The following is a 23,288-nucleotide window of genomic DNA, read 5'->3' as shown; positions in this document are numbered from 1 at the left end:
TTACATATCAAAGGGTCCTTTAGCAACTAATACAAAAGTCTTAGGAGAGGAGGCAGATAAGAGTAAATATAGGACCCCCATTAATAGGTGTTCCCTAAGAGTGCCAGCTTTTTAGTAATTAGTATTTAAGGGTCCTAAATCACCTTCCAGCCTCTCTCAGATTCTCGTCTTTCTAGCTAACTATTTCTTGAATGTCTCTATGTCCAACACATTTCTTTGTATTCACGGTGGTGGTGACTAGATAGGTCAGACCAATGGTTTTGCACTGATTGGTCCTTGGACTCTGGGGTCTCTCTTCTATGATCACAATTTCCACATGATTTCCACATTGCCTTTGTTACTTAGTAGGAACCTTGCTTTCTTCTTGGGTCTTGTTCTGTCTTCTTATTCTACTTTTTCCTCCTTTGTTCTTATTCCTCTCACATCATCTTCTCTCTTTGAAGATTCACCCTCCCACTGCCTCAATAGGCTGGACACTTCCTGAGAGCAAGGATTTAATCTCCTCTGTTCTGTTCATTCTATACCTTTGAGCCTACACAAGCAAGTTACATGTGTAGAGAATGGTTCAGTTATGAATGATTATTTTAATTAATACTAATCCTGGGTAACTCATGTTCCTTGAGTCTTCCAAGATCAGTCCCCAAGTGCAGGGACTTGTTCTCAGGAATAAGCCTTGAGTACAGCCTGGTGTGGCCCCCAAACAAAAGAATAATTTAAATTGTCTAACAGCATCATTTTATTATTTGATGCATTTCTTGAAGGATTAGCTCTTGAGCCATTGAAAAGTATTCCCCATGGTCAGTACATTTGCTAATCTGACATATTGATATATTTTCTCCTTGGAAAGTTTTAGTTAAATTAGCTTTTCCAAAAAGCATAGCTATAAAAAAAAACTGCATAATTATGCAAGAATTCATTAGAAAGGAAGACAGGGTTCACATAAATAACTTGACTATACAACTTAAGAATCTGGAAAAATGACCAGCAAAACAAGCAGAAAGGATGAAACTTAGAGCAGTAATTTATGGATTGTAATTCTGGAAAACCAACACCACAGCAATCAAAAAGATCAGTGAAATCAAGAGCTGGTTCTTTGAAAAAATAAACAAGATCAATAAACCACTAGCAAGACTCAGAAAGAAAGAGAAAATCCTAATAAACTAGAAATGAAAAGAGGGACATCGCAACAGATCGTACAGAAAATTCAAAACCAGAAAAGTAGTTACCTTGTCTTCATCTAGATGAATTCCACTGATTTCAAAATCAAACATAAACAGTTCAGCCACTCTGGCACCAAACAAAATTGTGTGTGTGTGTGTGTGTGTGTGTGTGTGTAGGGGGAAGAGGGAGGAGAGAGGAGAGAGGAGAGAGAAAAAGAGAGCTCTAGCTTTTGGTAATCATGTTGTTTCACCAAAAAAAAAAAATACCCAAAAAACATGGTTGCAGTTTTTATTACCTGTTATAACCTGGGGCCTATTTTATTTGTAGACGAGTGGCTGAACTGTTTATGTTTGATTTTGAAATCAGTGGAATTCATCTAGATGAAGACAAGGTAACTACTTTTCTGGGTTTGAATTTTTTTGTTCTCAGTAATGTTAATTTGGTTTTTACCAGTGTAATGGTTGTAGACTTTTTATTTTGCTTGAATTTGTGTATTATGAAATGTTAATCTTTTGTAACTTATATTTGGAAGTCATATACACTCTAGCTGTCATCCATGGTAGTTAAGAAATAAGACATTTTGGACCAGAGTAATAGCACAGCAGTAGGGCATTTGCCATGCATGCGGTTGATCCAGGATGGACCTTGGTTTGATCCCCAGTGTCCCATATGGTCCCCGATCCAGGAACGATTTCTGAGCAACTAGCCAGGAGTAACCCCTGAGCATCACAGGGTGTGACCTAAAAAGCAAAAAAATAAAAATAAAAAAATAAAAAATATGGAAAAAAAGAGAAAAAGGAAAAAAAATGAAATAAGACATTTCTAGAGACACTTGAGGTGTTAGATGTCAGTCATCCAAATAGGCTGAAGGGTGTAGGAAAGTTAAGATTTGGAAGATTTAGATCTGGAAATGCAAGACCAAGGAACATCATTAAGACCTTTACAGATTTACACATATCGTTTGTAATTTTGGATTTTGAGGGCCATAATATTTGGGTTATTCTGGCTTAGTGTTCAAAGGTTGTTTCTAGTAGTGGTGAAGGGACCATATAATGCTAGGAATCTCACCACCAGCTCCTGCAAGCAGAGTTTGCTCTCCAGACCTTTCATTTGCCTCTCAGCCAAGGAGTAGAACATTTTTGACTAAATCACAGTTTTATCTTTTTAATTGAGATAACATTGATTTGCAAACTGTATATGCTTTAGGGCTATAGCCCAAAAGTTTGCTTTTACTGGATATTCTGTTCCTTTCTTTCTATCCCATATATGCAAAATGGAGCAAGGAAAGCCTCTTCAACAAGTGGTGTTGGGAAAACTGGTCAGTCATTTGGAAAAAAACAAACTTAGATCTCTAATACCCTGCACAAAGGTTAAATGCAAATGGATTAAAGACCTTGATATCAGACCCAAAACTATAAGGTATATAGAACAACACGTTGGTAAAACACTCCAAGACATTGAGACTAAGGGCATCTTCAAGGAGGAAACAGCACTCTCCAAACAAGTTGAAGCAGAGATAAACAGATGGAACTATATTAAGCTGAGATGCTTCTGTACCTCAAAGGAAATAATGTCTAGGAAACAAATGGATCCACAGAATGGGAGAAGCTATTCACCCAATACCCATCAGATAAGGGCCTAATATCAAAGTTATACAAGGTACTGACAGAAATTAACAAGAAAAAAAATCTAACCCCATCAAAAAATGGGTGAGGGCTGGAGAGCTAGCCTGGAGGTAGAGCGTTTGCCTTTCGTGCAGGACAGTGGTTTGAATCCTGGCATCCCATATGGTCTCCTGTGCCTGCCAGGGGAAATTTATGAGTGTAAAGCCAGGAGTGATCGATCCCTGAGCACTGCCAGGTGTGACCCAAAAAAACAACAACAAAAAAAAATGGGGAGAAGAAATGAATAGACAGTTTCTCAAAGAAGAAATACAAATGTCCAAAATGCACATGAGAAAATGCTCCACATCACTAATCATCAGAGAGATACAAATCAAAGCAACAATGAAGTACCATCTCATGTCACAGAGAGTGGCACACATCACAAAGAACAAGAACAATCAGTGCTGGAGGGGATGTGGAGAAAAGAAGTCACTGCTGGTGGGAATGTTTTATCATCCAGCCCTTATGGAAAACAATATGAAGATTCCTTAAAAAACTGGAAATTGGGGCCCGGAGAGATAGCACAGCAGCATTTGCCTTGCAAGCAGTCGATCCAGGACCAAAGGTGGTTAGTTCGAATCCCGGTGTCCCATATGGTCCCCCGTGCCTGCCAGGAGCTATTTCTGAGCAGACAGCCAGGAGTAACCCCTGAGCACCGCCGATTGTGACCCAAAAACCAAAAAAAACAAAAACAAAAAACAAAACTGGAAATTGAGCTCCCATATAATCCAGCTATACCGCTCCTAGAGATATACACCAAGAACACAAAAACACAATAAAAAATTCCCTTCTTCACAACCTATATTCATATATGTTCACACCTTTATTGTGAATAGTAGCCAGACTCTGGAAACAGCCAAGATGTCCTTCAACAGATGAATGGCTAAAGAAACGGTGCTACATATACACAATGGAATATTATGCGGCTATCAGGAGAGATGAAGTAATGAAATTTTCCTAAACGTGGATGTACATGGAATCTATTATGCTGAGTGGAACAAGTCAGAAAATAAATTCAGAGGGAGAGAGATAAACACAGAATAGTTTCACTCATTTATGGGTTTTATGAAAAATAAAATACATTATTATAATAATGCCCAGAGACAATAGAGATGAGGGCTGGAAAAATTGGCTCATGATATGAAGCTTACCACAAAGAATGGAGGGTACAGTTAGAGAAATAACTGCACTGAGAAATATAACAGTGTTAATGAGTGAAGGAAATAGAAAGCCTGTCTTAAATACAGGCGGGAGGGGGGAGGTGGAGACATTGGTAATGGGAATGTTGCATTGGTGAATGGGGTATTCTTTTTTTTTTTTTTTTTTTTGGTTTTTGGGTCACACTCGGTGGTGCTCAGGGGTTACTCCTGGCTGTGTGCTCAGAAATAGCTCCTGGCAGGCACGGGGGACCATATGGGACACCAGAATTCGAACCAACCTCCTTTGGTCCTGGATCGGCTGCTTGCAAGGCAAACACTGCTGTGCTATCTCTCTGGGCCCGGGGGTATTCTTTTTATGAATGAAATCTAACTATAATCATGTTTGTTGTCATGGTATTTAAGGATATTATTAAAAAATAAAGACTATAATAAACCTTAAAAAAAAAGAAAACAGAAGATTCATCTTTTTGTTTTTGTTTTTGGACCATACCTGGTGGCCCTCAGGGTTACCCTGGCTCTGTGATCAGACATTACTCTTGGCAGGCTCAGGGGACCATATAGGATGCTGGGGATTGAACCTGTGTCAGACACATTAAGGCAGAGCCCTAATCCCAGTGCTATTGCTCTGGCCCAAGATTCATCTTAAATAGAATTTCTTTTTTTTTTTCTTTGTTTTTTGGGTCACACCTGGCAGCACTCAGGGTTTACTCCTGGCTCTGTGCTCAGAAATCGTCCCTGGCAGGCATGGGGGACCATATGGGATGCTGGGATTTGAACCACCATCCTTCTGGATGTAAAGTAAACGCCCTACCTCCATGCTATCTCTTTGGCCCCTTAAATAGAATTTCATTGTGTATATGTATACCATATTCTTTGTATTCACTATTATTTTTTTTGTATTCACCATTATTATATTGTAATGTTAATACTCTTTTTGTGCCAGACCTGGCAGGACTCAGGGCTTACTTCTTAATGTGTACCTAAGGATCAACCCTGGTGAGGCTTGGGAGACTGTATGTGGTGACCACTACCTGGCTCAGCTATATGTATGGAGCTGCCTTCCCTTTATATACTATCTCCCCAGTTTGGTAATTCTACTTTTAATATTTTGTGGGGTTTTTATGGGGGGAGGCACACATGGCAATGCTTAAGGGTTATTCCTGACTCTACTCAGGAATCATTCCTAGTAGTGCTAGGGGAATTATATGGTATGCTGGGAGCTGAACTTGGGTTGGCTGCATGCAAGGTTTACCCACTGTATTATCTCTCTGGTCTCCTATTTTTAACATTTTTGGAAATCAAACTGTTTTCCTTAGAGGCTAGAACAATTTACATTTCTACTGACACCATATGAGAACTACATTTTCTCCACATTCTCAGCACTGTTATTTTGGCTATTTTTTGTGTTTATTTTTTTGATAGTGAGCCTTTTGGGTCACACCTGACAGCACTTGGGTTACTACTAGCTCTGTGCTCAGAAATCGCTCCTGGCAGGCTTGGGGGACCATATGGGATGCTGGGAATTGAACAAGGGTCTGTCCTGGGTTGGCCATGTGCCAGACAAATGCCCTACCACTGTGCTATCTCTCAGGCTCCATCTTTTAATATTCTTGATGGCCATCTGCATTTCTTCTCTAGGAAAGTGTCTGTTCATCTCTTCACCTCCATCCCATTTTCCTTTTTTTTTTTTTTTTTTTTTTTTTTTTGTGATAGGAGGGACTGAACCCAGGGCCTCACACATTTTCCCTTTCTTTTAATAGTTGTCACATCTGGTGATTCTTGAGTCAATGCTGCAGGGCTTGGCTCTGCCATCAAGGATCAAACTTGGAGCCTTGCAAATGCCAGACATAAGCTCCAACGCTCTGAGCTGCCTTTCTAGTCCTCTTCTTGCACTTTTCACGAGGTGCTTTGTTTTCTTACTGAGGTTTTTGTTTTGGGGTCACACCCAGTAGTGGTCAGGATTTACTCCTGGCTCTGTGCTCAGGGGTCATTTTTGGCAGTGCTCGGAGGACCATAGAGATGCCAGGGATTGAATCTGGATTAGTCGCGTGCAAGGCAAATTCTCTACTCACTGTGCTATTGCTCTGGCCCCATCATACTGAGACTTTAAAGAAACTACCCTTTATGAAATGCACCATAGATACCCTGTTTAAAAGTGCGTGATGTAGGAATGAGTTTTCTCCCATTCATTTGGTCTTGTTTTAATGATTTATTTCTCCTCTGCAGATGCTCTCAGTTTGGTTAATGTAGTTACATTAGTATGTGTTTTCTTTGTTTCTCTTATCTTTGGATCCACATCCCTGAGGACATCTGTGAAGCCAATGACTTGGAATATTTTGCCCATTTAAAAAATTTCATGATTTTAGGTTTGAAACCAAGTTTGAAGTTAACTTTACCTTTTGTGCAAAAGATCGGATCAGCTTTATTCTCTTATATGTGACTTGTTGAGTTTCCATTTATTGCAGACATTTTTATTCTAGGTTTTCTTTGGACTTCTTTATTGTAAATTGGCTATTCGTATATACATAAATATGTATAAAGATTTTTTTTTTTGGATTTTGGGTCACACCCTGCAGCACTCAGGGGTTAACTTCTGGCTCTATGTTCAGAAATCGCTCCTAGCAGGCTCGGGGGACCATATAGGATGCCGGGTATTCAAACCACCAACCTTCTGCATGCAAGGCAAATGCCTTACCTCCATGCTATCTCTCTGGCCCCATGTATAAAGATTTAATTCTGGACTCTAAATTCTTGCTATGTGTTGTCTATTTTTATTCTAATATCATACTATTTTGATCCCCATAGATTTGTGGTATAACTGAAACCTGAGGATGTGAGAACATTATTATTCTTTTTTTTTTTTTTTTTTTTTTTTTTTGTGGTTTTTTTTGGGTCACACCCGGCAGTGCTCAGGGGTTACTCCTGGCTCCATGCTCAGAAATTGCTCCTGGCAGGCACAGGGGACCATATGGGATGCTGGGATTCGAACCGATGACCTCTTGCATGAAAGGCAAACGCTTTACCTCCATGCTATCTCTCCAGCCCCAGAACATTATTATTCTATTGTCAGGATTACATTGACTGTTTATGATTTTTATGATTTTATATGAATTTCAGTAATGTTTGATCTATTTCATTGAAGAATGACATTAGGATTTTGAGTATGATTGCACCAAATATCTATTGTATTATAATTATATTAATCATATCAATTATTGTTAATAATTTTATCAATATTCTTTGTTTTCACAAGCACAGAATGCATTTTATCTTTCTTTCTTTCTTTTTTAAATCGAGATGGGACACAGCTAGCGATACTATGCTGAGGGCTAACATTAACATTTGGCTCTATGCTGCTCAAGGATCGGTCCTGTTGGGGTTTGAAGGACCATTGAAGGACAGTATTGAATGTGTGTTGGTTGTGTGCAAGGCAAGCACTCTAACCGCTATACTATTTCACCAATGTCTGTCTTCATTTTTTCTAACAGAATATAACAGTTATCAATATGTAAGTTTTTTTTTAACTTCCTTTCTGCATTTGGTTTTTAGGATTCTTTTGATGTGATTGCCAGTGGTATTTTTAAATTTTTTAAAAACCTTTAAAAACTTATTGCATCACTATGAGGTACAAAGTTACAAAATTGTTGGTGACTGACTCTCAGTTAGTTGTACATTGTTCAAGCATCCTTCCCTACTTCCCTACATTGTCTACTACCCCCTCCCCCAATGTCTTCAGTTTCCCTTCTGCCCCTGAGCCTGCCTTCTAGGGCACTTTTCTTTTTTCATTTTATCTTTTAGGCACTGTGGTTTGCAGCTTTACTGAAAGGATACCATGCTTATCATTTTACTTCCTTTCATCCCCCAGTTTTGTCCAGAGTGCTCATTTACCACTATCCTTGCCATAGAGGTCATTTTTTAACCTAATGGCTCTCCCCACATTTTGACAAACTTCCTACTAAGGACCAGTCCTCCTGGTATGGGTTTCTATTCTCTTTGGGTATTATTCTCTCTTTCTCTCTCTTTTAGGGTGTTATTATTTTATGTAAGCTTACGTATACATATATTTTTGGTGCTGATGGATAACATTGGGTCTCATCTGGTAGTGCTCAGGGTTTACTCTTGGCTCTGTGTTCAGGGGTCACTATATGGTCCTGGGGATTGAATGTAAGGTGGCTTAATGTATGGTATTACCTTACTAAACTATCTCTCTGGATTCAAATTCATGTTTCTTTTCATATATATATTTTTTGTTTGTTTGTTTATTTGTTTTTGGGTCACACCAGGGAGCATTCAGTGGTTACTCCTGGCTATACTCTCAGAAATCGCCCCTGGCAGGCACAGGTGACCCTATGGGATGCCGGGATTTGAACCACCGTCCTTCTGTATGCAAGGCAAATACCTTATCTCCATGCCATCTCTCCGGCCCCATAAATAAATCTTTATTTAAGCACCATGATTACAAGCATTATTGTAGTTGGGTTCCAGTCATAAACAGAACATCCCCCTTCACCAGTGAAACATTCTCACCACTAATGCCCCCATCCTTCCTTCCTTCCCAACCCTTGCCTGTATTTGATTTGTTTTAATTTTGGTTTTGGGGTTACACCCGGCAGTGCTCAGGGGTCACTCCTGGCTCTGTGCTCAGAAATCAATCCTGCAGGCTCAGGGGACTATATGGGATGCTGGAATTCAAACTGGGGTCCTTGCCGTGTACAAGGCAAACACACTACTGCTGTGCTATCATCGCTCTGGCCCCCGTCGCCTGTTTTTGAGACAGGCATTCTACTTCTCTCACTCATTAAGATTGTCATGGTAATTGTTAGTGTATTTATTTCCCTAACTGTACCACTACTCTTTGTGGTGAGCTTCATATTGTGAGCCTGTCCTTCCGGCTCTCATCTCTATTGTCTCTGGGGATTATTACAGTAGTGTCCTTAATTTTTTTTTAAAACCCATAGATGAGTGAGACTATTCTTTGTCTATCTCTCTCCCTTTGACTTATTTCACTCAGCATGATACCATGTACTGTATTTTCCGGCATATAAGATGACTTTTGAAACAAAAAAAGTCAACTGAAAATCAGGGCTCGTCTTATACACCGAGTATATCCCAAAAAATGTTTCAATATGCTGCTAAACAAAAATTGTCTGAATATTGCCACAAAACGAATTTTCCAACTTGATCCTGCACCAATCACTGCAAGGCTGCTCGGATGGCCTCTCTAACTCAGCTAATCCAAGCAGGCTTTTTATGCATGCAAATTACACAATGTTCTGAACCCGAATCTAGACTGTAAAAAGCCTGCTCAGATTGGCCAGAGTCAGAGAGGAATTCTATTACAGTATAACCTTTGAATCTTTGCTTGTTTGTGATTGGCTCACTGTGGTACATACAGTTGCAGCACAGGAACATTCTGTCTGATACAGCAAATATAGGCCTAAACCTATGTTTTAACTGCAAAATTAGGGGGTTGCCTTATACGCCCAGTCGTCTTATACGCTGGCAAATACGGTACATCCATATTTAGGAAAATTTCATGACTTCCTCTTTCCTGATGGCTGTATAATATTTTATTGTGTATATGTACCAGTTTCTTTACAATTCAAAATCCCTTCCTCACACCTATATTCATTGTAGTGCTATGACTAGACTCTGGAAACAACCAATATGCCCTTCAACAGATGAATGGCTAAAGAAACTGTGGGTATTATTCTCAAAAATCATTTCTTATATCCTACATGCAAATGTTTAATTGTTTTATATGACTTTTAGAATTGTTTGAGCATTATGGAGTGGCTTTACTCTTTGTGCAGACCTTGCTGGGTCATGTCTGGTCTGGGCTGCAGGGCTGGTGCCCCCTCCAGAGTGGAGGTGGCTCACCACATGTCCCTACACCTCTAGCTGAATCCTCTCCGGGTCGCTAGGCAGGTACCACTCCTTCAACATCTTCAGCACTGCCCCTCTCTTTTAGAGAGGTTATATAATGGTTAATACTGGTTGGTTCTACAGGGCTAATATCATTGTTTTCTAAGGATGGTAGAATTCTTTTTTTTTTTTTTTTGTGGTTTTTGGGTCACACCCGGCAGTGCTCAGGGGTTATTCCTGGCTCCAGGCTCAGAAATTGCTCCTGGCAGGCACGGGGGACCATATGGGACGCCGGGATTCGAACCAATGACCTCCTGCATGAAAGGCAAACGCTTTACCCCCATGCTATCTCTCCGGCCCCGGATGGTAGAATTCTATGTTGTTTTTCCATTATGAATTTTGTACATGAGTGTTGTTATTATGTGTTGTGTGGCTATGTGACTAGAGTTAGGATATTGGTGGGATATAAAGAGGTAAAGACTGCTTCATTTGCACTTGTACTCTTCAGATGGTCCCTAGCCAAGCTTCCTGCACACTTTGCAGGGTCCTGACATGGGGGCTAGATAGCAATACTTTAAATTTAAGGGCCCCAGTGTGAGGTCTTTTGAGACTTCCCTGGGGTCTTTCAGGCCTCTTAGGTCTCTTGGGGCCTTTCCAGGTCCTCCCAGAGAGTTGGTCCCTAGCTAGGCTTTTGTGCACATTTCAGGGTCCTGATACAGAAGCCTTATCTTGCAACACTATTGGTAAGTTGACTTATGTTGCTGCAGAAGAAAGCACCTACCACGACTTCATGTCTGATAGCTTCCTTGGTTCCACATCCCCTAAACTTCTTTTGGTTTATAGCTTGTACAGCACAATGCAGTAGTTTTGGAGATTTTGTTGTCAACCGATTTTCTGTATTGTTTTATTATTTTTAATAGTTTTTTAATGGAGTCTTTAGGATTTTTTTCTATATTTTCATGTCATCTTCAAGTAATTTTTATTTTTCCTTTTTTCCCAATCAGGATTCTTTTTATTTTCTTTTATTTAGTCATTTCTAGCTATGTTCGGGGCTTATTCATGGCTCTTTGTTCACAGATCACTCCTGGTGATGTCTAGGGAACCATATGTAGTGTCTGAGTTTGGACCCTGGTTAGCTGTGTACAAGGCAAGCACCTAAATCCTCTAGCCCTTATCTCTATTTTTTGTCTCTTGAAAGTTACTATTTTTTTTTAATCCTAAATGAATGTCGACTCTTTTTAAAGCTCTATCTATATCAATTGATATGATCACATGATTTTTACCTTTTCCTTACTGATGTAGTATTGATTTTTACATATTAAGCCGATTTAGCATCCCTGCAATAATTCCCACTTTTCAAAATGTTTGTTTTAATGTTTCAGTGCTAAGATTTTGAGACTTTGTATTTATGCTAAGCAGGGTTTATAGTGAGTATCGTGTGCAAGTGTAAGAGAGAGAGAATGAGACAGAGAGGGGGATGCTTCTGTTTTCAGTATTTTAGATAAGCTTGAGAAGGATAGGTAATAGGTCACCTTTGAAGGTTGAGTAGAAGTGATTTCTGAAGCTATCTGTTTCTTCTTTATGGTTCTGTTTAGAAGTAGAATTTTTTTTTTTGGTCACATCCAGTGATGCTCAGGTTTTACTCCTGGCTATGTGCTCAGAAATCACTCCTGGCTTGGGGAACCATATGGGACGCTGGGGATTGAACCCAGGTCTGTCCTGGGTCAGCTTCATGCAAGCGAAACACCCTGCTGCTGCACTATCGAGCTGGATCCTAGAAATGTAATTTTTGAATGATCTTAGATATAGTCTTGACCCTTTGTTTTACAGGTGTGAAAGCAGGACAAAATGATTTTCTCTAGTTTCCACCCTTGGTTTTTTGGATTTCCCAGCATGACTTCTATTCTTTCTCAAACACCAAATCTTAAGAACCTTGGACCTTTTGGATATCAGGGTAAGGATTGGAAGAATGACTGCAGTGAAGTAGTTGCCATCTCCGCATTTTCTTCCCTCCTCACCTACACTATTGTACTTAAGTTTTTCTGAGACTGAACATGGGCCTCATACATGCCAGGTGTGTGCTCAAGATGAAACTTTATTCCTGGCTCCATCCCCTCTTATCCCTTCCCTTCCCTTCCCTTCCCTTCCCTTCCCTTCCCTTCCCTTCCCTTCCCTTCCCTTCCCTTCCCTTCCCTTCCCTTCCCTTCCCTTCCCTTCCCTTCCCTTCCCTTCCCTTCCCTTCCCTTCCCTTCCCTTCCCTTCCCTTCCCTTCCCTTCCCTTCCCTCCCCTTCCCTCCCCTCCCCTCCCCTCCCCTCCCCTCCCCTCCCCTCCCCTCCCCTCCCCTTCCTTCCCTCCCTTTCCTCCTTCCCCTCCCCTTCCCTTCTCTTCCCTTCCCCTCCTTTTCTTTCCCTTCCCTCCCTTTTCTTTTCCTTCCCTTCCCTTCATGTTGGGATCAGATATGGAACTCCCACAAGAAAACATGTTCTCCAGCCCTTTGACTATCTTCTTGACTCCCCCCCTCCCCCAATAAAATGTTTGAATCAGGCCCTATTTTTGTCCCATTTTTCCAGTACTTGTCTCATAGCTGCCAAGTCCTGGAGTTGTTTTTGTGGAGCTTTTCCTGTATTTGTTGCATCTCCAAAAAACTCACCTGATCCCTATCACTAGAAAACTGGACTGATCCTTTTTGGACCTCACACTCAGAATTAGCAGAGGTCCAGCATAAAATAAAGATCCAAAGGTGTGAGATCACCCCACATACAAAGTTTCTAACCCCTTAAGTGACAGATCTGATGAAACAGGTAACAGTGGAGAGAAGCTACTGAGGAAAGGATTCGTCGAAGTCTGCTTTTACTTTATAGCCTCTCTCTCTCCCATATGCTCTCTGTGCGCCCGCCAGAAGCCAGAATGTTCTCTTTATTCAAACCAACTCCCAATACCAGGAGGGGGAAGGTCCTGTAAGCTACAAAAGTTACTATCCAGTGGGCTTTTACATCTCAAAGGAAGAGGTTACAGGGGAGAGGAAGTTGGGGGAACACTTTGATTTAGGGTTTTAGCGAGGTATTATCTTATAGTCCAGCATTGGCTATTACTTATTTTCCTCTTTCTTTTTCTTTTTCTTTTTTTCCCTCTTTTTAAAATTTTCTTTGTCTATGCCACTGTGGTGGTTCTCATGATTTGGTGGGGTTGGGGTCATTCCTGCTTGGCTGTCTTTGCCAAGATTGTACCCTGGCTGTGGACAGCAGCACTGCCTGGATTGCACTGGATACATAAGGCGTAGACTTTGCATTTGGGGCCTCGGGCCTGAGGGACAGGTGTTCCCTGAGGCACATCCTGGATCTCTTCATGGCTGCTTATAGCAGATGCTTCTCATTAGAGATTTCTGATAGCGAAGGCTGATAGTTGATTATTACTGATTTATAGAGGCATTAGGAGATATCAGGCGGAGGAGACTCTCCTATAGATTGACTCAGCCCCACCAGCAGACATTGTTGGCAGGTTTTCTGCCAGCCAATCCAACCTGCCTGAGCACCAGAGATGTTCTTTCAAATTATGACTGGACTACCATGCTGCTCAGCACATTTGAGTGACTTATTCAGCTCTTTGGGGAGGCATAAATGGCATTTCCCACTTAACAGAATTCGCACCGTGATATCCTCCCCATATTATTTTGACCCAGGTCACTCATTATCCTTGGCATGGTTTTTGTTTGTTTTTATGTTTGTTTTTGGTGGTCCTGTAATTTCTCGCTTTGTCTGCTCCCAGATTTATTTGTCCAACATCCTTCGCAGAGCTTCACCTTCATACTACAGTGTCCACAAAACTTTTATAAGTCCTGGCAGAGTTTTGTCTTCATCTGAAATCATGTTTGATATTTTAGTTGCTTTATTTCAGGTTATGATGATGATGACGTGGCGTTGGTGACGATGATGATGATGTGGTGAAGGTGATAATGTGTGATGATGTGGTGATGGCAATGTTTTTTTTTTTATGACAATGTTGATGAAGATGATGTGATGATATTGATGATGGTAGTGATAATAATGTTGATGAGATGATGATGTTGATGAGATGATGATGGGATGATGATGATGATGATGATGAGCTGCAGCTCATGATGAGATGATGTGGTGATAGTGATGATGATGCCACTTGTTATAGGTTTCTCCAGGAGTGTGGATCACATTTTTTTTTTTTTTTTTGGTTTTTGGGCCACACCCGGCGGTGCTCAGGGGTCACTCCTGGCTGTATGCTCAGAAATAACTCCTGGCAGGCACGGGGGACCATATGGGACACCGGGATTCGAACCAACACCTTAGGTCCTGGATCAGGTCCTGCTTGCAAGGCAAACGCCACTGTACTATCTCTCCGGCCCCATGCCATTGTTTTCTTTTGTACTGTCTTATGATATTTTTTTTAGCTTCTCATTTTTCTCTTTGTCCTTCCCCCATTCTTGCCATCAACTAATTCTATCATCAGTGTCTGCTGCTTGTCTTTTGTCTGTTCATTAATCCTATATGTGTGTGTTGCACACATGGATGAAATCATCCCAAACTTAATTTTTTCCTTTTATCTTATTTACATTTTCATAATCCCCTGAACCATTTTAATTTGCTGCAAATAATAAAATATATCTTAAAATTTTTTTATTACTTTAAAACCACGGTGTACACAGTTGCTCATAATACAATTATTTCTGGCATGCCATGTTCTAATACCGACCCTATTACCAGTGTGATATTCTTGTCACCGTTTTTTACCAGTTTCCCACCCATCCCATGTCTGCTCCCTTTGCAGGCATGAAATAATTTTACTTTATAATGCTTGTTATGTTGTTTATATTGCTTTGTGCATTGTTTATTCATAAGCTCCTTGTTCTTAGTTGATCATTATGTGTTACTGTTTGATTTTTTTGTTGACTTTAGGTTCTATCTTGACATCTAATTTGATGCATCCTTGCTGGGTATTAATATTAAAAAATTTGGAGGTTTTGCACTGCCACATTGCAGCTTCATGCTACAGGATTTCCAGGTTAAGTGGCTGATGTGGTAGCAGTTGTAGGATGTGTCTATGACTGCCAGGCTTCCAGAAGTATGGAAGGGTGTGTGTTGTGGGATAAAAGGAGACTGCCCACAGTTCAGTCTGAGAAGACCTCAAAGTTTTTAGCCCAATTACCTGCATACCTGGAATTTGGCAGGTCTCTGCAGGAATCAGTGGTAAAGCAGTGATTTGGGGCCTTTAGTATGGTGGCAATTGTGAGTTGTGTGTGCAGTTGCTTAGACTTTGGCAGGGTTGGAGCTTGGCTCACCCATCCTCCTGAGAGTGCCCAGTTTTCCGCTGTGAGAATAGTGTCCCCGCCATTTTTCACTGATTGGTTTACATCTCTTTTGAAAACAAAATGAGTCCTAGCAGCAGGCTGAGGAGCTGACATGAAAGCAGCTGTGGGATGTATTTTAAATAACTGGATACTATTCCATTATGTAGATGTGGATCTTTATCCATCGACCTGTTGGTGACACTTTAGTTGCTTCCATATATTTTTGTGCTCCTTCATTTTTTAATTTATATTAATAAGTATAAAATCTTGGTTCTTTTGCTTTACAAGTGGTGCTTCCTGAGAGCCCATTCTGCAAAAGCCCAAGACTCAATCTGTGTAGATTATTTCTTGCGGAGTACTACAACCAGACAAACACCTCCTGTCTTCTCCAAATAGGAGGCATGAGATTTCCCTTTCTTGGGGACAGTGGAACAAGCAAAACAAGCAATCTGTCCCACTACACTGAGTGACATCTTGGAGGTCAGAATAGCATAGAAAGCTCTGGGTTTTATTTGTGGCAGTTTTCTGGTTCTCTCTCTCTCTCTCTCTCTCTCTCTCTCTCTCTCTCTCTCTCTCTCTCTCTCTTTCTCTTTCTCTCTCCCTCTCCCTCTCTCTCCCTTTCTCCCTCTCCCTCTCCCTCTCTCCCTCTCTCCCTCTCCCTCTCCCTCTCTCCCTCTCCCTCTCCCTCTCCCTCTCTCCCTCTTTCTTTCAATTTTAGTGAATGCTATCTTGTGTGGTCAATTGAGCAACTTTTTCTGTGACTTGTTTTAGAAGTGTAGGCCATAGAATAAAGCCCTGCCTGTGGTGTTTACTCAGGGCATTGGGGTTGATGCAGCATGCAGGTGATGTCTAGGTCTGTTATCCATACCATGCCAAGAGTGGAGAGGCTACTTCTGGCAGGATAGGCCTTTGGTAGTGGTGGTAGGGTAGGGGAACGGGTCATGTCCCGATAGCCACCATAGTCACTAGGCTTCTTCCACAGTCCTGAATGACTTTCCAGTATATACGTTATGAGTTTTCCAGTTCTGGTCTGGCTTTGCTTCTGGATCTTCACAGGGTTTGTACATGGGACCCGTTCATGGAGGGTGGGATCTGGACTGGGGGCAGGCTGCTGGCTAACTGGAGATACAGACCTGTAGCAGAGTAATTCTCAGAGTATGTTGGTTCTATGGAGCAGATAATTTTCTCATTAGAGGAACACTTTTAGGGTTCATATTCTCTGGACCCTGACTTGAGGTAGGCAATGCCATAGTTGATCCTGACACTAGCTGTTACCTAGGATGTGGACAAGTCCTCTACAGAATTGGAGCTAGTAGCACAAAGACGCTGCCTGCTCAAAGCTTCAAGGATGAACTTTTTAGAGCCCACTTTGCTCTCACTACCTCACTAGCTCCCAAGATTGAGACCTGGAAGCCCACACTTGCATTCATAGACTCATAACCTAGATGAGGGTAGAGACTAGACACACTGGGGCAGGGGGTGCAGGAATCCCACCTGGGCTTTGATCCCTGCCCATGCTCATTGTTCCTCCAGTGCATGCTCTGGAACTAGCAGATGCCTGTTGCTCTCTGGATACTCCATGCCTGCTCTTTTGTTTGCACTGCTCTGGCATCTCGGCCACCTTTCCATGTATTTATTCAGTTCCTCAGAAGAGATGCTAGCTTTTGCTCACTTTTTTGCTCACAGGTGGTCTTTGGCCATCTGGTGAAGAATCATAGGAGTGTTTCAGGTGTCAGAACTGTCACTTTGAAATCCTTTGGGTGAGATTGTGAGCCTAAAATCAAGTTCAGGGTTTCTCAACCCTGTGATTTCTCCTACTGTGTCCCCCTGCCCTAGCAGTTTGTCCTTCTTCTGGCCTGTAGCCCCTTATTTCTGCAACTTTTATTTGGTCCCCTTAGAAGGGGACTGCCTAAAGAATGATCTCTGTTAAGTTGAAATGCACTAGCATTGATTTTGCTGTGTATTATTTTTTTTTAATAATTTATTTAAGCACCTGAATAAATCATTAGCAAAACTCAGAAAAAAAAGGGAGAGAGAAACTTAATAAGAAATGAAAAATGGGGGGGGGTCGTCACTACAGACACTACAGAAATTCAAGGGTAATCAGAGATTACTTTGAGAAACTTCATGCCACAAAACAAGAGAACCTGGAAGAAATGGATAAATTCTTGGACTCCTATTACCTCCCAAGGTTGAACCAAGATGATCTGAAATATCTGCATAGACCTATCACTATTGAAGAAATTGAAATGGTATTCAAAAGATGTTCCAAAAAAAAAAAAAAAAAGCCCAGTCCCAGATGGATTCACTAGTGAATTATTTCAAACCTTTAAAGAGGACCTACTGCCAATCTTTTCTCAGAGGTGTGCTGCTTGCTTCTGTCTCTGCACTCAGGGATCACTCATGGTATACTTCACATATCATAATGAAGTGTTGAGAGTTGAACCCGAGTCAGCTGCATGAAAGTCGTTTTCTGGCTACTGTAGTTCACTACTACTCCAAATTGCTTTTTCTGATAAAGAAATCTTGAAATAATCTCACCCTCATAATCTTCGAATTTTAAGAGACTCACTTTTTTCTCAGCTTTTCATGTTATTGTTAGCATTTTTTCCAACTTAATTTTGAAGGACCACATAAATATAATTTTAAAGTTTCAAATAATGTATATGTGTACTTTTCAAAAAGCATTTATTTAATAACTACAATCTAATAGAATTCTTTGGATTCAAGGCACCATACTAAATTGTGTCAGAATAATGAAATGATACCCTTAGCAGATTGGTGAACTAAAGCCAGTTTTAATTTTTCTAGGGTTCTTTTTTTTTTATTTTTTTAATTTTATTTAAACACCTTGATTACATACATGATTGTGTTTGGGTTTCACTCATGTAAAGAAAACCACCCATCACCAGTGCAACATTCCTTTTTTTCCTAGGGTTCTTAACAGTGCTAAATTCTTTGAAAAAATTTTGTCACCTGAAAATAAAAATAAAGGCATTACGAAAAAAAATTGCAACTATTTTATCTTTTTCAGTATTTCATTTTTATTGTTGTTTTACCAGTTGCCATTAGGTGGTGATAAATGGTTAGGAACAAAATAGACATAAATGGATTCTAAAGACATTGGAGTATCATAAATTCAGTTTCCCCAAGAGCTTTGATTTTCTAAATTGGAAAATTTTGATTATTATATAATTCTTTAATAAGCAATTTTTAAGTCTGTTTACATCTTAATCTCGGTTAATTGTTCTTTAGGTTTATAGGGCATAGCATAGACTAATAGTGTTCATCAGCTTGTTCACTCCTACCAATCAGCACCTGTCTCTGGATCAGCAAGTATAACCAAGGTGGTAAACTTTGATTCTAACCTGTCTATTGCACCTCCCAGGTGCCCTCTAACACTACCTAGGTCGCCACTACCACATTCCCTTCTGTCACTGCCCAGGTCCCCTAGTTTTCAGGTGCCCTTAGTACTGCCCAAGGCTGCATGCTGTCAGTTTTGAAAGAGCACTGTCTATCTTCAGATGTTGCCACAGGATTGCTTTTCTTTCCTTAATCCTTTTTGTCAAATTTTTGAAAATTAACTGTAACCTTCAAAGACTCATTTAAAAATAACTTTTAAGTTATTTTAAGTTATTTAAAAGCAATTTAAAATGAGCCCAGTGTTCTCTGACTTGCTTAATAAGAGACCTTGTGTGGCAGGAAAGTTTGTATTTTGTAAAGTTCATTTCAAAGATTAGTTTTGTATCCCAGTCAAATAACAGGTATAGTGGTCATGCAAATCTTAAAATATATTATAAAACCAAAGGGCAGTTTATCTCTTATATCCATATAGAATTAATGTCATATTTATGACAACATATTAATATTAATCTTTTGAAATATTATGTTAAAATATATATTGGTTTTAGTTTACATATAGATTGTTAAATTTGCCATGCAATAGTACTTTAAGTGTTTCTGATTAACAATTGTTCCCTGCCACTTATAGCGTAGAAGAGCAGTGGACCTGAATGTTAAAATCTTGGATTTGAGTAGTAAGTTTCTTATGGGGACCAACTTTCCTAATAAGATTGAAAAGCAGCTCTTGCCTGAACATATCCGCCGCCACTTTGTACTTGCTGGAGAACATGTCATAATCGATGGCCTGCATGCAGAAGCCCCAGATGACTTGGTATGTGGATTCCATTCTCTTTCTGCTCAGGTCTCATCTGCAGGCCATTACTATTTCATATGGAACGATTCTTTAAATGCTCTTTATATCCAAGGTAGTTTAATTATATATCATATAAAATATGATAAATGTTAGCCAATGGATTGACATTTTAGACTTAAGATATGTAATGCTGGGGCCGGAGAGATAGCATGGAGGTAAGGCGTTTGCCTTTCATGCAGGAGGTCATCGGTTCGAATCCCGGCGCCCCATATGGTCCCCTGTGCCTGCCAGGAGCAATTTCTGAGCCTGGAGCCAGGAATAACCCCTGAGCACTGCCAGGTGTGACCCAAAAACCAAAAAAAAAAAAAAAAAAAAAAAAAAAGATATGTAATGCTTATATATTTGACTTTGGCTAAAGATATTTTTATGGTATTTTTAAAGCCTTATGGACACATGCATTAGATAAAATTTGGTCTTACTATGCTCTAGAAACAAAGGGCTCTAGGAATCTTATTGTTCTTTTGTATTTTTCTTCTTTTTGGGCCACACCTGGTGTTGCTCAGTGGTTACTCCTGGCTATGTGCTGAGAAATTGCTCCTTGGGGGACCATATGGGATGCTAGGGGATTTAACTGTGGTCTGTCCTGGGTCAGCTTCGCCCTACTGCTGCGCCATCACTCTGGCCCCATTCATCTTATTGTTCTTATTGATTCTATTTTGGTTTGTGAATCTATTTTTTTTACATTGTATAAACCGTTATTTTATTTATTTATTTATTTATTTATTTATTTATTTATTTATTTATTTTGGTTTTTGGGCCACACCCGGTAACGCTCAGGGGTTACTCCTGGCTATGCTCTCAGAAGTTCTCCTGGCTTGGGGGACCATATGGGACACCAGGGGATCGAACCGCGGTCCATCCAAGGCTAGCGCAGGCAAGGCAGGCACCTTACCTCTAGCGCCACCTTCCCGGCCCCCGTTATTTTATTTTTACTTTTTTATTATTTAAAATTTAAAAATTTAAACAATTTTAAAGTAATGACCTACAAAACAAAGAGGGTCAGAGTATAACATGCAGCATGGTATTTATATTTATACTATACTATATATATACATATATATATAATTATATCATTTTTTAAAACAGGTACGAGAAGCTGCTTATAAAATTTTTCTTTATCCCAGTACTGAACAACTTAAATGTTTGGAAGAATTGCTCAGTAATCGAGATCTTCTGGCAAAATTAGTAGGCTATTCCACATATTCCCACAGAGCTCTCCAAGGAACAATAGCTAAAACTCCAGGTAAGTGTATTCTTACTCAGCTTTTAAGAGTGATGTAAGACTTTAATGGAAATAAATTTCTGATTTCAAATTGCTATTAATTAATCTTACTTACCTTTTATGGGATGGTGGGTTAGTGGTGGGTGGTGGTTAGGCCCACTCTTGGCTCTGGGTATTTCTGGTGATACTGTGATACCCAGGCCTCTTGCATGTTTAGCAAATCTAGGCCCATTGAGCTAGTTCTTTGGTTCCAAATGTGTTTTATTTTTGAATATATACTTTGACTAATTTCTTGAGATTTTTCTACATATTTAGATAGGGTTGGTTTTCTTTTTGTTTTTGTATGCCTAGTGGTACTCAGGGAACCACATGTGGTAACAGAAATCTAACCAGGGGTTGGTTGCATGCCAGATAAGCATATCCTTACCTTACCTTATGTAGTTTCTCTCCAGCTCCAGGAGTGATTTATTTTTTTAAAGTAGAGCTAATAATCTGGATTATTTTTGTCTAACCAAAGCACTTTTATGTACATGTTGAGTATTAGTCATACTTTCATTATAAGTCATACACTTTCATTTATGCCAGTGTAAATTATTGGGTAAAAAAATGCCACCCAGTTTTTTGTTTTTCAATATGTATTTGGCTAATCTGGGTTTCTTATGGTTCCATACAAATTTTATAATTGATTGTTCTAAGTCCTTAAAATATGATGTCTGAATTTGGATAGGAATTGCACTTAATCTATATGGTAATTTAGGTAAGATAGTCATTTTAATGATGTTTATCCTTCCTACCCATGAGCATGGGATGTTCTTCCACTTCCTTAGTTCCTCTTCAATTTCTTTCTGACTTGTTCCAAAATTTTCATGGTTTAGGTCAGTGGTCGGCAAGCCACGGCTCATGAACCACATGCGGCTCTTTCCATTTTTAATGCGGCTCTTCTGTGTGCCGGGAAGCCACTCCAGGAGTCAGGATTCTGCTCCTAGCCTCTTTCAGTGTGCGCCCTATTGGCCAGCTCCACACAACTCCAGTCGGGTCATGTGATATGGGGGGATGTGACTTTCTGTGTGGAGAAGGAAGATGACAATGTACCATCCTATGTATTTTGTTTTAAAAATGTGGCTCTCTGGGGCCGGGCGGTGGCGCTAGAGGTAAGGTGCCTGCCTTGCCTGCGCTAGCCTTGGATGGACCACTGTTCGATTCCCTGGCATCCCATATGGTCCCCCAAGCCAGGAGCAAATTCTGAGCGCATAGCCAGGAGTAACCCCTGAGCATTTCCGGGTGTGGCCCAAAAACAAAACAAAACAAAACAAAAAAAATGTGGCTCTCAAAATAAATTTCAATTATGGTTTTGGCGAGATTTGGCTCAATTGAAACAAAAGGTTGCCCACCACTGGTAGGTCTTTCACTTCTTTTGTTAGGTTGATTCTTAGGTACTTGATATTTTTAGATACTATTTTAAATGTTATTCGTCTCAAGGAATCTTTTTATTTCTTCCTTGATTTCCTCTTTGATCCAGCTGTTGTTGAGCTGAATGTTGTTTAATCTCCAGGTGTTGGATTTTCTCCAAATTTTCTTTCTACAGTCAATCTTGCTCTCTCTTGAATTGTGGTCTGATAGGATGCTTCTTATAATCCTTATATTTGTGACTTTTTGCAAATTGGATTTATATCCTAAGGCATTGTCTGTTCTAGAGAAGGTTCCATGTGCACTTGAGAAGAATGTGTATTCTGCTTTCTGAGGGTGGAGGACCATGTATATATCCTTTAGTTCCTCATGTCTTTGATAGATTTCTGCCTAGTGGATCTGTCTAGTGGTGATGGTGTGTTAAAGTCTTCTACTACTATCACGTTTCCTTCCATATGTTTCTCTAGGTTTTTGAGCAAATAATACAAAAAATACGCCTTATGTATTTTACTGGTTCTTCATTCAATGCATAAATGTTGATCAGCGTTAGAACTTCTTGGTCTAATGTACCTCTGATCAATAGGTAGTGACCCTCTGAGTCTCTGAGCACTTTCTTGAGGTTGAATTTGGTCTGCTATAAGAATGGCTGTCCCAGCTTTATTTGGTTTCTGTTTGCTTGAATATTTGATTTCCATCCTTTTATTCTAAACTGTGTCTATCCTGTTCTTTTAGTTATGTTTCTTGCAGGTAACAGATATCTGGTTCTTGTTTTCTGATCCAACTCTCTACTCTGTTAATGGGGGAGTTTAGTCCATTGACATTTAAGGAAATTATTGACAGAGGGGTTGTTGTGCTGTTATATTGTTTAGGGTTGTTGTTACAGTTGGGTGTTTGGGTTGTGTAGTACATCTTTGAGTAGTTTATTTAGGGTTACTTTGGTTAGCACAAATAGTGCAAGTTCTTTCTTGTCTGGGAATGTTTCTAGTCCTCCCTCCCTTGTGAATGAGAGTTTTGCTGGGTAGTGGATTCTAGGTTGGAAGTTTTTTTGTTCAGTAATTTAAATATGTTGTTCCACTGTCGTCTTGCTTGAATTGTTTCAAATGAGAGATCTGGTTTGATTCTTTGTTTGTTCCTTTGTACTTGAGGTTTTTATTCTCTCTAGTTGTTTTAAAGGATTCATCTTTCTCTTTTTTTCCCATTTGGATTACTATATGCCTTGGTTTTGGTCTATTGGGGTCTATTTTTTTTTTTTTTTTTTTTTGGAACTCTTTTTTG

General features: G+C 39.9%; 1 protein-coding gene across 1 annotated transcript in view; it reads left to right on the top strand.

Moving 5' to 3' along the window:
- Window positions 1-23,288, top strand: part of MIPEP (mitochondrial intermediate peptidase) — a 189,100-nt gene that overhangs the window by 8,602 nt on the left and 157,210 nt on the right. Inside the window, exons 5-7 of the mRNA XM_049778451.1 lie at window positions 1,489-1,552; window positions 19,160-19,342; window positions 20,471-20,627. Of these exons, the coding sequence (XP_049634408.1) occupies window positions 1,489-1,552; window positions 19,160-19,342; window positions 20,471-20,627 (404 nt within the window). The remainder of the gene's footprint in view (window positions 1-1,488; window positions 1,553-19,159; window positions 19,343-20,470; window positions 20,628-23,288) is intronic.

This window comes from Suncus etruscus, chromosome 8 (assembly GCF_024139225.1).
Source record: "Suncus etruscus isolate mSunEtr1 chromosome 8, mSunEtr1.pri.cur, whole genome shotgun sequence".
Classification (NCBI taxonomy): Eukaryota; Metazoa; Chordata; class Mammalia; order Eulipotyphla; family Soricidae; genus Suncus; species Suncus etruscus.
The sequence above is the reverse complement of the archived record's forward strand: the minus strand, read 5'-3'. Positions and strand labels throughout refer to the sequence as shown.